The sequence below is a fragment of the Cricetulus griseus genome, chromosome 10 (genome assembly GCF_003668045.3).
Source record: "Cricetulus griseus strain 17A/GY chromosome 10, alternate assembly CriGri-PICRH-1.0, whole genome shotgun sequence".
NCBI lineage: Eukaryota > Metazoa > Chordata > Mammalia > Rodentia > Cricetidae > Cricetulus > Cricetulus griseus.
Window position 1 is genome coordinate 22,113,858 of NC_048603.1, and position 17,733 is coordinate 22,131,590.

The window sequence follows — 17,733 nt, forward strand, 5'->3', positions numbered from 1 at the left end:
CAAAAAATATTTCAAGGGGGTTTTTCCAGATAAAGAGTTCTTAGCATTTTTTTCCTTTCTCCCTCTATCCTTTTTCTCTGTTCCTCTTTCTATCTCATTTTCTGTCATCCTTCTTTTCTCTGTCTCTCTAATCGCCTATATCTCTTTGTCATGGCCTCTAGTCTATTAATTGGATTTGGTTATACTCAGCTGACATCCCATGCCTCTTAAGCTGCACGTCTATTTAAAACGAGTTTGTCTTTTTATTCTGCAGTCTGAGACATCTCACCAGATTTAAATCCCAGAATAATTATGCTATGTTAATTCTTTCCCATTCTAGAATTCATTTCGCTTGCAATTAACCCTTTGCTTTGGCCACAAGTTTTCATCCTTCTCGCTCACTCCTGTGTTGATTGCTGTTTGCCTGCGGCGCTATCGTCATTTGAGGGATGGAGCATCACCTAGCATATGTGTTCATGTAATTAGAATTCTGGTTTTAATCCCTTCCGTCCCCCTAATGCCTTCTCTCCATCCCCTGCTGTGTTCTATTCTGGGCTGTTTTCTTTAGGTGGTAACTCGGTGTCCCACAGTATCCACAGAGGATCTGGTGTGTCCAGTAGCTAGTGTGGGCTTGCAGTTGCGAGCTTCAGTTTCCCCGGCCAGCCTGCCTTCTACATGGCAGGGCTGTGTGCCCTGAGAGTGGGTGGAGCATGTTGACTGGCAGCTTGGCTGCAGAGTGAGGGGCGTGGAGCAGAGGCCGGCAAGCTGCTCTGACACCCCACTCCCATCTGTCAACCGCTAAACTGGGAGGATGTCACTTAGGACACAGTGGGTTCAGTCTCTTTGCCTCCCCACGTAGAACGGGCATTTCAGTGACGTGTCTACAGACATAAATATACACTGCCCTTATCAAAGCCCCAAATCCAGTGTATCAGTGCCGAGATTCAGAACACTGTCGGCGGCTTCCTGTTGTAGAGGAATAGGGCACCACCGTTTCCCTGTACACAGCAGCTCTGTCGCTGTTAGCTTGCGGTCACATAGAGTGACAACAGTTACTCAGCATGTACGTTTATGGTAATACATTTTTAGTGCAAATGTCAGAAAGTTAATGACGGCTCTCTCTCTCCCACCCTCTCTATTTCTCTCTCCCCCCTCTCTCTCTTTTTCTCTCCCCCCCTCTCTCCCTCTCTCTTTAGGGTTATCTAAGGGCTTGTTTTTGTTGAGAAATGGTTATAGGTCTGGGAACTTCCCTTTTAACCGATGTTCTAATCATTCACCACTAGAGGGCAACAACGCAGCTATTGTATGTTGTACTCTGTAAATGCCTCAGTGTGCCACCTGTGCCTTTCACCCATCTGGACAGGTGCTCCCGTCTGTGCTGTGTCTCCCAGCTCTGAGGACGGGTGCTCCCGTCTGTGCTGTGTCTCCCAGCTCTCTGGACGGGTGCTCCCGTCTGTGCTGTGTCTCCCAGCTCTGAGGACAGGTGCTCCCGTCTGTGCTGTGTCTCCCAGCTCTGAGGACGGGTGCTCCCGTCTGTGCTGTGTCTCCCAGCCCTGAGGACGGGTGCTCCCGTCTGTGCTGTGTCTCCCAGTTCTCTGGACAGGTGCTCCCATCTGTGCTGTGTCTCCCAACTCTCTGGACGGGTGCTCCCATCTGTGCTGTGTCTCCCAGCTCTCTGGACGGGTGCTCCCGTCTGTGCTGTGTCTCCCAGCTCTGAGGACGGGTGCTCCCATCTGTGCTGTGTCTCCCAGCTCTCTGGACGGGTGCTCCCGTCTGTGCTGTGTCTCCCAGCTCTGAGGACGGGTGCTCCCATCTGTGCTGTGTCTCCCAACTCTCTGGACGGGTGCTCCCATCTGTGCTGTGTCTCCCAGCTCTCTGGAAGGGTGCTCCCATCTGTGCTGTGTCTCCCAGCTCTGAGGACGGGTGCTCCTGTCTGTGCTGTGTCTCCCAGCTCTGAGGACGGGTGCTCCCGTCTGTGCTGTGTCTCCCAGCTCTCTGGACGGGTGCTCCCGTCTGTGCTGTGTCTCCCAGCTCTGAGGACGGGTGCTCCCGTCTGTGCTGTGTCTCCCAGCTCTGAGGACGGGTGCTCCCGTCTGTGCTGTGTCTCCCAGCTCTGAGGACGGGTGCTCCCGTCTGTGCTGTGTCTCCCAGCTCTCTGGACAGGTGCTCCCATCTGTGCTGTGTCTCCCAACTCTCTGGACGGGTGCTCCCATCTGTGCTGTGTCTCCCAGCTCTCTGGAAGGGTGCTCCCGTCTGTGCTGTGTCTCCCAGCTCTGAGGACGGGTGCTCCCATCTGTGCTGTGTCTCCCAGCTCTCTGGACGGGTGCTCCCGTCTGTGCTGTGTCTCCCAGCTCTGAGGACGGGTGCTCCTGTCTGTGCTGTGTCTCCCAGCTCTCTGGATGGGTGCTCCCGTCTGTGCTGTGTCTCCCAGCTCTCTGGACGGGTGCTCCTGTCTGTGCTGTGTCTCCCAGCTCTCTGGACGGGTGCTCCCGTCTGTGCTGTGTCTCCCAGCTCTGAGGACGGGTGCTCCCGTCTGTGCTGTGTCTCCCAGCTCTGAGGACAGGTGCTCCCATCTGTGCTGTGTCTCCCAGCTCTGAGGACAGGTGCTCCCGTGTGTGCTGTGTCTCCCAGCTCTGAGGACGGGTGCTCCCGTCTGTGCTGTGTCTCCCAGCTCTCTGGACGGGTGCTCCCGTCTGTGCTGTGTCTCCCAGCTCTGAGGACGGGTGCTCCCGTCTGTGCTGTATCTCCCAGCTCTCTGGACGGGTGCTCCCGTCTGTGCTGTGTCTCCCAGCTCTCAGGACAGGTGCTCCCGTCTGTGCTGTGTCTCCCAGCTCTGAGGACAGGTGCTCCCATCTGTGCTGTGTCTCCCAGCTCTGAGGACGGGTGCTCCCGTGTGTGCTGTGTCTCCCAGCTCTGAGGACGGGTGCTCCCGTCTGTGCTGTGTCTCCCAGCTCTGAGGACGGGTGCTCCCGTCTGTGCTGTGTCTCCCAGCTCTCTGGACGGGTGCTCCCGTCTGTGCTGTGTCTCCCAGCTCTCTGGAAGGGTGCTCCCATCTGTGCTGTGTCTCCCAGCTCTGAGGACGGGTGCTCCTGTCTGTGCTGTGTCTCCCAGCCCTGAGGACGGGTGCTCCCGTCTGTGCTGTGTCTCCCAGCTCTCTGGACGGGTGCTCCCGTCTGTGCTGTGTCTCCCAGCTCTCTGGACGGGTGCTCCCGTCTGTGCTGTGTCTCCCAGCTCTCAGGACAGGTGCGCCCGTCTGTGCTGTGTCTCCCAGCTCTGAGGACAGGTGCTCCCATCTGTGCTGTGTCTCCCAGCTCTGAGGACAGGTGCTCCCGTGTGTGCTGTGTCTCCCAGCTCTGAGGACGGGTGCTCCCGTCTGTGCTGTGTCTCCCAGCTCTCTGGACGGGTGCTCCCGTCTGTGCTGTGTCTCCCAGCTCTCTGGACGGGTGCTCCCGTCTGTGCTGTGTCTCCCAGCTCTGAGGACGGGTGCTCCCGTCTGTGCTGTGTCTCCCAGCTCTCTGGACGGGTGCTCCCGTCTGTGCTGTGTCTCCCAGCTCTGAGGACGGGTGCTCCCGGCTGTGCTGTGTCTCCCAGCTCTCTGGACGGGTGCTCCCGTCTGTGCTGTGTCTCCCAGCTCTGAGGACGGGTGCTCCCGGCTGTGCTGTGTCTCCCAGCTCTGAGGACGGGTGCTCCCGGCTGTGCTGTGTCTCCCAGCTCTCTGGACGGGTGCTCCCGTCTGTGCTGTGTCTCCCAGCTCTCTGGGCACTATGGGGAGATGTGGCTGGGGTGGGTGTGGCCTTGCTGGAGGAAGTGTGCCACTGTGGAGGTGGGCTTTGAGGTTTCATAAATGCTCAAAGTACATCCAGTACCTCAGTTTACCTCCTGTTGCCTGAAAAATGTAGGGCTCTGAGCTACTACTCTGGCACCACGTCTGCGTGCACACTGCCATGCCCCACTGTGATGATAATGGACTCAATCTTTGAAAATGTAAGATTAAATATTCCCATTATAAGTGTTACAGTGGTCATGGTGTTTCTTCACAGCAACAGAAACCCTAAGACTTGTTTAAGATGATTTCCCAGTGTCCAAGGAGGTCAGATTATAACAGAAAAAGCTAAGTTATAAACATCCAGTCACAGTGCAAGAAAATATCAGAAAAGACAAAAGTTGGAAAATTAAAACATCAGAGAATGTCTGAATGTCACAACAAGAACCAAAGGACAGTCAGAATTTAATTTGTCAATCTACTGTATAGCTCCTACGTTTTATCTTCTGGTTAATAAGCAATTGATGGGAAGAGATTATGTGACATTATGGGACTATCCTGTCACTTACCATTCTTCTATGTGTTGACTTTAATAAACTCGTTCATGATCCTGCAGTTCTGTTGTTCTCTATTTGTTGGGTGATGTTATACTTTAAACAAGAACTTCACCTTCTACCCACTTATTAGTTCATTATTCCTTGTATCATTCTGGGTACACGGACCCTCACTTTATTCAGTAGATTCTGCTAGTACCATTTTGTTTTTAGTTTGGTGTTCACATTGTTCTAAGCATGGCCACCACAATCCTTCCAAACATACTCCCATGTCTTCCCGGGCTCTTCACAGTCTCTGGACGTGAGCTTGCTCGGTGGCATGTCAAGATGTTGGGTTCTCTCTGTCGTCTATCTACTGTTTCTCATTTTTCCCTTTCACATATCCTTGTTATGGGCAAGTTTAGAAGATTCTCTTTCATGCAAAAGTTAGTAGGAACCAAAATTAGAGTGCTCCTAGCAGGTTTTGTAGAAAGGAAATATTAAAAAAAAAAAAGAGAGAATGGAGCTATTGTCACCAGTGGTCTAGCCCCTGGCAAGCTGCCCTGGCTACAGTAAATGACTTCCTACCCAGGCCAAGATGGAGTCAAGTGCTGAAATCAAGGAAATGTGAAGAGGGGGAGAGGAAAACTACCATGTAATAATTCAGTTCCCTTATACAACTTTGAAAAATGAGGTCACTCCCCAAATGTGACAAGATTGCAGAGCTCTGGACCAATCTGAATTGAGTTCGTTTTGTTGACATAACCAAGTTTACTTCAAGTTAACTATCCATAGGGAAACAGTATAATAAAAATCACAGGGGGGTCACACATCCAGGCCCATTCCTCTGGTGGCAGCCTTCTCTTTCCCCAGAGGCCAGGCCAGCATCTGGGCCCTAGAGGTTCCCAGCAAGATCAGAGGCCATGCACATACATAGCCCAAGTTCATCCACAAACTTGGGCAGTAACCCACTGTTGGCCCCAGGCCCTCAGAAGTTCAGTCCCCAAGATGGATGGAGACCTCTCCTCAAACACAGGCCACAGGATCTAGAAGACCAGAGAGGAAACAGAAACTAAGGGAGAAAATGCTCCCAGACACAGACAAATCCAGAAATTGGCATCTAGACCTATAATCCCTCCAAATCCAGATGCCTAAAGGTGAGAACACAAACAACAACATTCAGGGCAATATGTCACCACTAGAGCCCAGTCATCCCAATACAGCAAGCCTTAAGTATTCCAACACAGCCAAAGCACAAGAAGATGATCTTAAATCCAACTTTATGGTGATGATTGAGATCATTAAAGAGGAGACAAAAAACTTCCTTAAAGAAATGGAGGGAAAAACAACAAAAAACTTGGAGAAAAATCAACAAATCCCTTAAAGAATGCCAAGGAAGCTAAGAATAAAACTAAACAAACATGTGAAGGGAAGTATTGAAGACATGAAAACCAAAATAAAAGCAATAAAGGAAACATAAACTAAGAGAATTCAGGAAATGGAAAATCGGTGTAAGCAAACAGGAACTACAGATGCAAGCATCACCAACAGAATTAAAGAGATGGAGAGAGAATCTTGGGTGCTGAAGATAAAATAGAAGGAATAAGGTCATTATTCAAAGAAAATGTTAGATCTAAAAGACTTCCTACACAAAACTTCCAGGAAATCTGGAACAACATGAAAAAGTAAAATCAAGGTCAGATACACAACTTAAATAGACCAATAACCCCTAAGGGAATAGAAGCCATCATTAAAAGTCTCCCAACCAAAAAAAAAATCCCACATCTACAGACACCCTATTTTTGACAAGAAAAAAAACCAAAATTATACAATGGAAAAAGAAAGCATCTTCAACTAATGGCTCTGGTATAACTGGATGTGAGTATATATAGAAGACTGCAAATAGATCCTCATCTATCACCCTGCACAAAACTTAAGTCCAAGTGGATCAAAGACCTCAAAATAAATCCAGATACACCGAACCTGATAGAAGAAAAAGTGGGGAATAGCCTTGAATGCATTGGAACAAGAGGCAGCTTCCTGAATAGAACACCAATTGTGCAGACACTAAGGTCAACAATTAATAAATGGGGCCTCATGAAACTAGAAATATTCTGTAAGGCAAAGGACACCACCAACAGGACAAAATGGCAGCCCACAGAATGGGAAAAAGATCTTCACCATTCCCACATCTGTCAGAGGGTTGATTTCCAAAATATATAAGGAACTCAAGAAACTAGGCATCAAAAAACGGAATAATTCCATTAAAATGAATTGCAGATCTAAACAGAATTCTCATCAGAAAAAACTCAAATGTATGAAAGACACTTAAGGAATTGCTCACCATCCTTAGCTATCAGGGAAATGCATTCAAAATGACTCACACCTGTTAGAATGGTTAAGATCAAATCTCAAGTGACAGTTAATACTGGAGAGGGTGTGGAGCAAGGGGAATTCTCCTCCATTGCTAATGGGAGTACAAAGTTGTACAACTTTGGAAATCAATATGGCAGCTTCTCGGAAAATTGGTTATCAATCTACCTTAAGACCCAGCTATACTGCTCTTGGGCATATACCAAGAGGTGTTGAGTCATACCACAGGGACACTTGCTCAACTATGATCATAGGAGCCTTATTCCTAACAGCCAGGTCCTGGAAACAACCTAGATGCCCCTCAACTGAAGAATGGGTAAACAAAATGTGGTAATTCACACAATTACTCAGCTGGTAAAAACAACAGCATTATGAAATTCAAAGTCAAATGATAGAACTAGAAAAAAAATCATCTTGAGGGAGGTAACCTAGACCCAGAAAGACAAACTTGGTACCATAAGTGTCATTAGCTATAAAGTGAAGGCTAACCATGCTTGCTACAATCCACAGACCCAGAGAGGCTAGATAACAAGCCATTTCCCTCTGTTTTTTCTTTTCCCTTTTTCTTCTTATCTTGACAGGATGTGAATGGCTGACAAAACTTGACTTGACTGTCAATTTCATTGGGGAGCTGAGCAGTGTTAAAACCCTGAAGCACAACATCCACCTGAAGGAGCTCTTCCTCATGGGCAACCCGTGTGCTGACTTTGATGGCTACAGGCAGTTTGTGGTGGTGACCCTACAACAGCTAAAGGTACGCTTAAAGGTGCAAAAAAATAAAATAAAATAAAATAAAATAAAATAAAATAAAATAAAATAAAAAAAGGAGAAAAAAAAAGAAAGCAGGAAAAGAGGAGAGAGATGAGAAGGACCAACCATGGTAATCCCTGGTTTCTTCCTGGAATTGTTGGCGGAAATTTGTCGCTTCAGAGATGAGGATACTGTAGAGAGGAAAATCTTTTGCGTTCATTGATTTCTAAACCTTGGCCACTGTTTTTGAAACTTTATCAAATGTTGAAAAGGTAAGTCGCGTATTTCTGTCTTCCTCCACTGTCTCATCCAAGCACACAAGGTAGCCATTCTTTGACCAGTTGAGTCATGCTTTGACTCAACCCTCCAACACTACTACCTTGTCACCACTGCAATCCCAGCTCGAGAGAGGCGGAGGAAAAGCAGGACTGGAGTGGGTTCAGGGCCAACCTGTTCTACACGGTGAGTTCGAAGCCAGCCAGGGTTACCCCATGAGACCTGTCCTCAAACAGCAGCAACCAATCAAACCAAAGTAAACAGATTGTCATGCCCTACCCCCGAGACTTCTGAGTTGGGTTTGAATGATGGATGACATGGGGCATGAGGTTTACATATCAGGACACACCTCTTCTGAGGCAAGGTGTCTCCCTGACCTGAAGCTCACCAATCAGGTTACATAGGCTGGTCAGCGAAACCCAGGATCCTCCTTCATCTGCCTCCCTAAAGGGCGGGAGTAAGCATGTGCCACCATGCCTGGCATTTTTATGTGAAGTCTAAGAATCTTTATGCTTGTGAGGCAAGCACTATACCAATTGACTTGCCCCCCAGCACTATACCAATTGAATTGGCCCCCCAGATCTAGAGAATTTTGCCATGATCCCCTAAAGGCAGCAGGACATTATAGATGTTTCAGGACACACTTTGGGGAAGGCCCTATATATAAGTCAGGGACAACAGTTAAAACGAACCGTGTACCGTACTGTGTTCATATTTTGCCACTATATTCCCCAAATCTAATAATGTGAGAACTAACATTATTTAGAATAATTTTTGATACACTATTTAGGAAAAATTGATTCTAGAAAAAGTATGCAACTGAGAATATTAAAGGGAGGGTGTTAGTTTTCACACAAGTCCAAAATTCTCAGCCCTTGTGTGGCTCTAGGCTTCTGCAACAAGAATACTGGAATGCATTGGTTCTGTGACATCGATTGGCTTAGTTCTCAGAGGGCATTTGTTCCTTCATCTTCTCTGTGGTTGAGAAATCACTGACACTCAGAGTCTAGAACACGTTTCTTCTCATGTAAAATTTCTTAGACTATAAAAATGAGCTGAACCTAGAATAAGAGATGAATTATTCAGCATCATCACACGGGGTCTTCCTGGAAAAGGAATGGTGTGAAGACATTTATGCTCGCAATGGATCCTGGAAACTGAGGCTGGAATTCACTAACCTGAAGGAATCAGGGACTGGAGCCACATGGTCTCCACCATTGAGGTTGTCTGTGCTCAATGATCAGGCCAAAGTTGCAAAATGTCACTAGGTACTGAAAATGGCCATGAGTAGGGCAGGGCGCCTTGTATATCATGCCTGTGATGTCCCAGGCCCACGCAGGAGACAGTGAAGTGCATTAGTGACACAATGTTGGTGCCAAAGATTTGCCCCTCCTTGTTTGTTTGGCCTGACACTCCTGGAAAATGGAACAGGAGGTCCCTGCTCTTCCTGTGTCTGACTGTGAGACCCCCATTATCCAACACACACACACACACACACACAATCTCTCTCTCTCTCTCTCTCTCTCTCTCTCTCTCTCTCTCTCTCTCTCTCTCTCTGCTGTTCTCTGAGTTATGTAAACCATTGGATCAAGTCTTTCTGAAGACTGCACTCACACAGCCTCTCCAGAAGGTCACTGGTGCTTGTAGACAAATAGTATTAGGAATTGTGTTTACTGCTGTTTAGAAATGAGCAATGCAAGTTCGAATCTTAGTTACCATGTCACCGAGAGTCTGTGAGGTGTGTTCGGAAGGAACTGTGGCGGCAGATGTGTGCTTCTGCTAGGATTGCAGTGAGAAAATCACAGTCTATCCATGGCTTAAACGACAGGAAGCACTTTTCCCATAGCTCTGGAAAACAGATGGTCCAGATGAAGTTATAGAAAAATACACTGCGTTGGGCCCTTCTCGGGTCCACGAGGGAGACTCCATGCCTATCTTCTACCTAATAGGTCTGGCTGGCACTACTTGGCATTCTTTGCCTTGTATGCTTCTCACTCTAACCTTCGCCTCAGTCTTCTCACACTGTGCTTAGGCCTCTGTTCCTTCATGTGGAGTTCTTTCTGTAATTATACCAGTTGTATGAGATTACTCCAGGATGTTTTATTCCCCCGCCCCAATGAATTATACCTCCCTTGTCCATTTCTCCAAATAGTCAATTTGTGGTCTTGGAGTTAGAACACCAATTCAGCCTCTAAGAACAGAGGCAGTGTGAGGAGACCCAACCTTTGCAAATGTTTTTCTGATGTCTGCAGCACTCCAGATAGTGAGTGGGCACTGGCCACACCAGCACACAGCACAGTGTTACTCAGGATCTGACCTGTGAGCTGCAGAGCCCTTTTATCTTACTCTCCTCTGGCTGGATGTTGATGGTTCCCATAGGGTATCTTAGTGAAGCCCCTACTCAAGCTCAGTTGCTTTCCTCTGCAGTGACCCAGACAGTTATCATCAGCTAACATGCACCAATGAAGGTATCAACAGTAAGTGCGTATCTGTGCATGGGTACCATCAGTGTGGACCCATGGCAGCTATCATCAGTAAGCATGGATACCACTTGTCAATAGGTGTGAACCCAGGCAAAGTAGCACCACCAAGCACGATTACACTGCTGCTCCAGATGCAGGTGCCTAGCCTGGAGGAAGGCCTGCCCAGCTCAGAAGGGGTTGTTCAGACTTGGAAAATACATGGGAGAAGTTTGAACATTGCCTAAGAGAAAGTTTCAAATAAATGAGGTCCCTACACTAGGTGGCTGGGCACAGGGCCAAAAGTAAAGCCAGTCCTTTGTATGAGGTCTCTCATCGGGAAGGTGATAGAGGGGTCTTTTGTCATGTTCTTAGGAACACTACGTGTGATTAAATAAAAATATAAAACAATTATGAAGACATAAGTCAAACAGGCAAATATGCTCCAGACACAACCAAGGACAGCACCTTGCTTCCCCAAGTTCATCAGAACCCTAGGTTAAGAAATTCTATTTAGCTAGACTCTTCCAATCTAATTCAATAATGTCTAATCCATAATTATGTTACTATTTTATGGTCTCATTTACATACATATACTAATATTTACTTACAGATTTGCACATTGTGCTTATTACAGAGTTTTATTTTATTTGTGTCATGAATATATTTCATTTAGAATGTTCCAAGTTGATTAGACCTTAACTCAAGCTTAAACTGAGTTGCTTTTAGAAAGTGCACTGCAACCACTTATTACCTAAAACGATCCCTTCAACTGGAGGTAAATTTGTCACCATGGACTCGGTCTTTGTGGATGGAGGCTGGAGACAAAGAGCCTTTGAAAAGCCTGGAACTCTTCTAATGTATTTCTCCTGATCTCCAAGATGACATTTCACTTTTAAGATACTTTTTAAAGCACGATATTAGATGAAAACCAGAAATTAATAGATATTAAAATTCAAGAAAGTGAAAAATCAAACATCTAATCTCTTTTACTTTGGCTGCCAGGAAGCTTGAAACGAAATCTCTAAACTGTGCAAGGCAGCTGTGTGAGTCTCTTGAAGACAAGTTTCCTCATCTATTCGTTCTCATTTTAATGTATAATATGACTTACCCCAGTGGTTGGAAATTTTATACTTCATTAGAAGCACCTTGTGCTGGTTTCCTATTCCCGTTTCAGCAGATTAACACAGATGTCTAAAGCCTTAGAGCAAGGCAAACTCACCTTAGGGTTCTGAAGGTCAGAGGCCTGAAATGTGAAATGTAGGTGTAGAGGCAGCAATATAGGTGCTGGCAGGGCTATTAGTTGTAGGAGAAAACACGTGCCTTGCTGTTTTCCACCTCTAGAGGGCGACTGTGCCTTTGGATTTATAGCCACTTCCTGAGCTTGCCTTCCTTCTTTTCTTCCTTCCTTCCTTCCTTCCTTCCTTCCTTCCTTCCTTCCTTCCTTCCTTCCTTCCTTCCTTCCTTCCTTCTTTCTTCCAGTTTTATAAAATGAGATTTAGTGATACACGATTTGTCTCTTTACATACGATGAGAAGAGAGACACCCCTAAACTTGTTTTAAAATGGTCAAGAATGGCTTTAAAAAAGAGCTGAGGTGTTGAAAGGAAATCAGTATTTCCGACCCCATTCAATAGGCAATTGTGAGTAGGCAGACGGGTCCAGGAACTAGTCAGACGATGGAATTCACAAGTTCAAGTCCTCTGTCTTCACCTACTTCTGTAACTCTGAGGCTTGCACTTGCTCTTCCAAATTCCTTGCTCATCGGCTCTCCGTGATCCGATGGGGATCCGCCTGCTCACTGAAAATCATTAACTCCATCACATCTAAGTCTCTTTGACCAGGTGAGGTGACATTCACAGTGACTGGATCACAGGCACCCAGGGAAACCATCGTCGGTCAAGCATGTCAATCTACCCCCCCCTCCCGCCCCTGCCCCCGTAGAACCAGGATGGGCTAATAATAGCTCTCTTTGAACTGGAAGCTTTGGCATTTTGTATTTTAGTTGGCATTTTGTTTTACCATTTGCTTATGTGTGTTTGGGGGCGGGGCATGTTGTATATTCATGTGGGAGGCATGTGTACATATCAGTATTGTGTGTATATGCAGATAGTTCTGAGGATTGCTTCAGATATTATGCCTCCCCAGACGCCACCTTGTTCACACTATGTTGTTTGTTTTTACACAGGGACTCTCACTGGGACCTAGGGCTCACCAGTTAGGGTAGGCTAGCTGGCCAAAGAGCCCCAGGGTCTTACCTGTGTTCAGCTCCACTGCTCTGGAATGACAAGTGTCCACCAGCATGTCTGACTTTTTACCTGGGGACGAGGGACAGAGCACAGTCCTTATGCTTGTACAGCAAGCAATTTACTGACCAAGCCACCATCTCACGCTCTACATATACATTTTAACTTGGAAAAATGGTGCAAACATCCAAATACCGTGTAAACGCCGTCTGTAACAAAGGCCACTCTGTCAGCGTCTTCGAGGGTGGCACGTGGGCTGGGCTGAGCTGGAGTTCCTTGTGTTAGGTCCTTTCCATGAAGAGGCTTGCAGGACGCCATTGTTGGAGGAGCTGGGATTTGATTTAAGCATCAGCACGCTTAGCTTAATAGAGTCAGCAGTTAGGAAATTAATAGAAATATTTTGAGAGCTTGTCATCCATTATTTTGACAGAAGACCCACTTATTTCTAGGAAGGGTGCTTTGTAAACTTTATTACTTGTATGAAATAAGCATTGATTCAGACAAATATTCCTGATATTTCCCATTAATTACTTTGTTTTAACTCCCTGTTGCTATGGCATTATTATTTCTAATTTAAAAAATATATCGACCAACATAAACTTAAGGATGGTCCTTCCCATTCTTTCCTTCCTTCCTCCCCCCCCCCATACCTTTGCAGGCTGGCATAGTCTGGCCATGAGCTCCTGGTAGTCCTCCTGTCTCAGTCACCTGAGTTGCCAGCATTACAGGCAGGAATCACTTTGCTTGCTGAATTGAATAATCATACTGTTTATTGCTTTTTGTTTAAGTGGTTGGATGGCAAAGAAATAGAGCGGTCTGAAAGGATCCAGGCATTTCAGAACTACCCTGCCGTTGAACAGCAAATCAGAGAGCAGGAGAAAGCTTACTGCCTTAAACGGGCCAAAGAGAAAGAGGAGGCTCAGAGGAAACTCGAGGAAGAAGACGAGGGCAAGAAGAAAAGCCATCCAGGATCTGACGGGCGGTGGTACACAGACACTCACGCTGCTCGGTGCGTAGATCAGTGGTTTGGTTTCTTGCTAACTCCCATGAAACCAGCAGCAGCATTTCCTCTCCAAGGTGTTGGCAGCATCAATTATGCTCCAGAATATAACATGGCAAGGGGGCGGGGCATCATGAGCATCCCATGATGACAATTCTAGAAGGATTTCTCCCCTTAGAAGAATGGCTTTTCCCAGCCAGCAACTTGTATTTGCATCTGAAATTATCCCAAAAGAAATCTCTCTAAACATGTAGAGGAAAAAATGAACTAACAGGTGTGCCTTGATTTCTAAGGCAGGAATAGTTTAGAAAGTTAAATGCAAATGACACAATTATAACATGAATAATTCTGATTGCATCCTAAAACATTCTATTCTGTGAATTATATAGTGAATACATTTTTAAATGCAATTAATAACCCCCTAATTGATCTTTTATGAATCTGAATTTTTCATGGTATTTATTTTCAGTGAATCCCAAGTACAGTCCTTTGACTCAGTTCCACGTGAGCAAGTTTCAAATAGCTCTTAAAATTGAGAAAATAATAATTATAAAATATTTCAGATGTATACAAGTGCTTTATCAACAACTAAGCAAGAAGCTATTGTTCTGACCCCCTCCCCCCAGGAATGAGTGACAGTCATGTGTACACTTGCAGTGAGTCTTTTAGGAGAAAACGACCTGTCATGTAAGCATTAGACTCCTGCTGAGTGCTTCTGTGGATATATATATGTATATGTATATGTATATATATATATATATGTATATGTATATGTATACGTATACACACACACACACACACACACACACACACACACACACACACACACACACGGTTTTTTGAGACAGGGTTTCTCTGTGGCTTTGGAGGCTATACTGGAACTCGCTCTAGTAGACCAGACTGGTCTCGAACTCACAGAGATCCCCCTGCCTCTGCCTCCCGAGTGCTGGGACTAAAGGCGAGCGCTACCACCACCACCCTGCACCTGCATATATTTTAATGTAGCTGGGTATGGTGGCTCACCCCTTTAACATCAGTATCTGGGAGGCAGAGGCAGACAAATCTTGTGAGTTCCAGGCCAGCCAGGGCCACACAGTGACAAAATGTCTTAATGGAGTTAAACTTACGTCGGTCCTTTCCGTCTTGCTTATGAAACCGCTCCCCCACGACGTGACATCTGTCTGTCTATACTCAAGCTCTGTCAGTGATGTAGACTTTAGGGTGCTTGCTGACCTATTGAGTCATCGGCTTCATTGGGGAGGAAAAGGAAGCACCTCCCCCGGGTTCTTCAGGAAAAAAAAAACAAAAAACAAAAAACAAAAACAAACAAAAAAAAAACATGTCCCTGAGATTCAGCGTCTACAGGAAGGGCCCGTGAATGAATAGTGAGAAAGATGGGTAGTGAGTGGCAGCAGCCTAGCGGACAGTGAACATGAAAGGCTAACCGCCAATGTTTCACATGGTGGTGACCTGGGACTGTCTCACAGGCAAAGTATCGATGTCAGGAGGAACCAGGTCTGAGGTGATGTAAAGGGATGCTACCAAGGTGGTGGCCGCAATAAGAGACTGTGGCCTGAATTGTCTGTGTCAGACACTCGGGAGGTGTCCTCAAAGGATCAACCAAGCATCTTGACCACGTCATCAGGGAACAGTGTGGTTGGAGAACTCTTGTGGTGTCTCTGAAAATGACTGAGCCCCCAGGAAGGGAGAAGCCTCTTGTCTGGACAGAGGGGCAGCACCAGAAGGTTCCAGGGGCAGTGGTCAAGTGGGTGGTGACACTCACCTACTTCTCCTTCCCGTCCTCCCAGGCCAAACTTGCAGCTGGGCGATTTAAGCAGGCATAGTGACCAGCACAGAGGTGAGAAACAGACGAGGCAGGAGAGTGGGAGTAGACTGTGCCTTTCTCCCAGGCAAGAGCAACTGTGAGTTGAGCCAAGACAGATTGGAACTCGGAGAGGGAATACGGGCCTTCAGCTTAGAAGGACGTCTCGAGTTCTATTTAAACTGTAGACATTTTAAGGCCTGGAAGTGCATCTTAGCAGAAATGAATTTATTCTTGAACAGCGATGGTAGGTTCTGCCAGTGGGAGGGGAGAGGGACAGGAGAGCGAATTGAAAGAACTGCTTAAGGTGGAATTTCCTTCGTTCTCTAGAGAGCGCCAACATTTTATCACCAGCCATGTGCATTTGGGTTCAGCCTGGTTTTGAAGACTTGAGTCACTTAGCTAGTGCTTCTGCTGGCTTTTCTTTTCTAAAATCTTTTCTATATTTTATTTATTTATTGAGAATTTCATTTTATGGTTTTTGATGATAGTCTGTCCTCTTCACCAACTCCTTCTATATCTTCCTTTCTCCCTACCTACCCTAACAAGACCAAAAAAACAGTGCTCACAAGCTTGTGTATGAGCACAAGCGTGTACACACACACACACACACACACACACACACACACACACTGTCTGATTTGTATTGACCAACAGCACAGGGCGCACAGCCCACCATGGAGTGTGGTTGTTATATGACACTTTAGCTCTAGGGCAAAGCACTTCCTTTCAGTGATTTGTATTATTTTATTCAGTGACTCCATTGGGGAAAACCAAGTTTCCTTCTCCAACAGGCAAATGGCGACCTGGTTAGGGGTAGGACTTTGTGTCCACCTCCCATTTCCAGTGCTGGGATTTTTGTCTGGCTTGAAACTGCGCAGGTCTTGTGCGTGCTTCCACGGTTGCTATGAGTTCATGAGGTCATCAGTCTTCAGGCATATGGGAGTTTCCTTGGAATCATTCATTACCTCGACCCTTAAAATCTTTCTGCCTCCTCTTCCACATAGATCCCTGAGCCTGGAGGGGAGAGGTTTGATAAGACATCCCATTTAGGACTGAAAGCGCCAAAGTCGCTCACTCTGAGCACATTGTCTAGCTATGGATCCCTGTATTATTTACCATCTGCTGCAAGAAGTGTTTCTGATGTTGGGAGAGCAGTGCACTCATCTGTGGGCAACATGTCACTAGGAGTCATTTATTGCTCTGTTCATGTAGCAGAATAGTAGTATTAGTCTTTCACAAGTAGAGGTTTTTTTTTTTTTTAAAAAAACCATTTTTATTCGTTTATTTATTTTACATCCTGGCTGCAGCCTCCCTTCCCATCCCCCAACCCTCTCCTCTTCCATCTCCATCCAGGAAAGGGCAGGTCTCCTGTGAGTATCAATAAAACATGGCATATCAAGTTGCAGTAAGACTCAGCACTTCCCCGAGTATTCAGACTGGACAAGGTGACCCAGTGTGAGGAGTAGGGTCCCAGTAGCCAGTAAAAGAGTCACAATACGGGAAAACTAGCCCAAAAAGGCCATCTCCTGTGACCAGATTTTGGCCTGGACCAGGGAAAAGGAGTGTAGGTGCCAGACGGCCAGGGCACCACAGGGAGGCTCACACAGTCACCTAACCTGGGCTCACAGGGGCTCTCAGAGACTGAACCAATAACCATCGAGCACTCATGAGAATGACCAGGGCACTCTGCATATATGTGACAGTTGTGTAGTTTGGCCCTCTTCTGGAACTCCTAAAAGTGAGGACAGAGGTTGTCTCTGACGCTTTTGTAAGCATTTTTTAAGTTTTAGATTCTAAAGGGTGAAAGTAAGGCAACTAGTCACTTTATGGGAAAAAGTTATCTTAAGAATGGAGCTAATTGCCAGGCGTTGGTGGCTCATGCTTTTAATCCCAGCACTTGGAAGGCAGAGGCAGGCGGATCTCTGTGAGTTCGAGGCCAGCCTGGTCTACAGAGCGAGTGCCAGGATACACTCCAAAGCTACACAGAGAAACCCTGTCTGGAAAAAACCAAAAAAAAAGAATGGAGCTAATTATTCCAGTGATAATTCACCATTTGTCATAGAATGTTACTGTAGGTTCGATGTTTCAGCTCTAGGGGCAAAGCCCTTCCTTTCAGTTAGTTTCATTGTTTTTTTTTCATTGAAATAGTTGCAGTTTATAACAATGTAGAGAAATCCAAGCGGAACCCTTTTCTATTTTCTGCCTGTAGTATCTAAATTTCAGTAATTTTGTCCCTTCAATGCCTTTATAAAATAGTGTTCTTCCTGGAGATCAACTAAATGAGAATTTTTCATTAACAGCTCCCAAACCTAACAAGTACTGAGCAACATCGTTAGTGTTTTACTCTTTTCTTACTTTTTGTCCTTTTCAGAGGGTCCACCACTCAGCTCCCAGAAAATCACACACGGAGGCATAGTCTCAGTTACGAATGCCCAGCCTTAGCCTGGCGTTTGCCAGCTTTCTGTAACTTAAATTATTCCATCTATGTTTTGCCTCTGGGCTTCTGCATTTCCTTGCTTCTGTATATCTT

The 17,733-nt window shown here is 46.1% G+C and overlaps 1 protein-coding gene across 1 annotated transcript in view; it reads left to right on the forward strand.

Moving 5' to 3' along the window:
* The window catches only part of LOC113837505 (protein tilB homolog), an 85,143-nt gene that overhangs the window by 14,644 nt on the left and 52,766 nt on the right, over positions 1-17,733 (forward strand). Inside the window, exons 4-5 of the mRNA XM_035449666.1 lie at positions 7,230-7,402; positions 13,167-13,387. Coding sequence (XP_035305557.1) covers positions 7,230-7,402; positions 13,167-13,387 — 394 coding nt within the window. The remainder of the gene's footprint in view (positions 1-7,229; positions 7,403-13,166; positions 13,388-17,733) is intronic.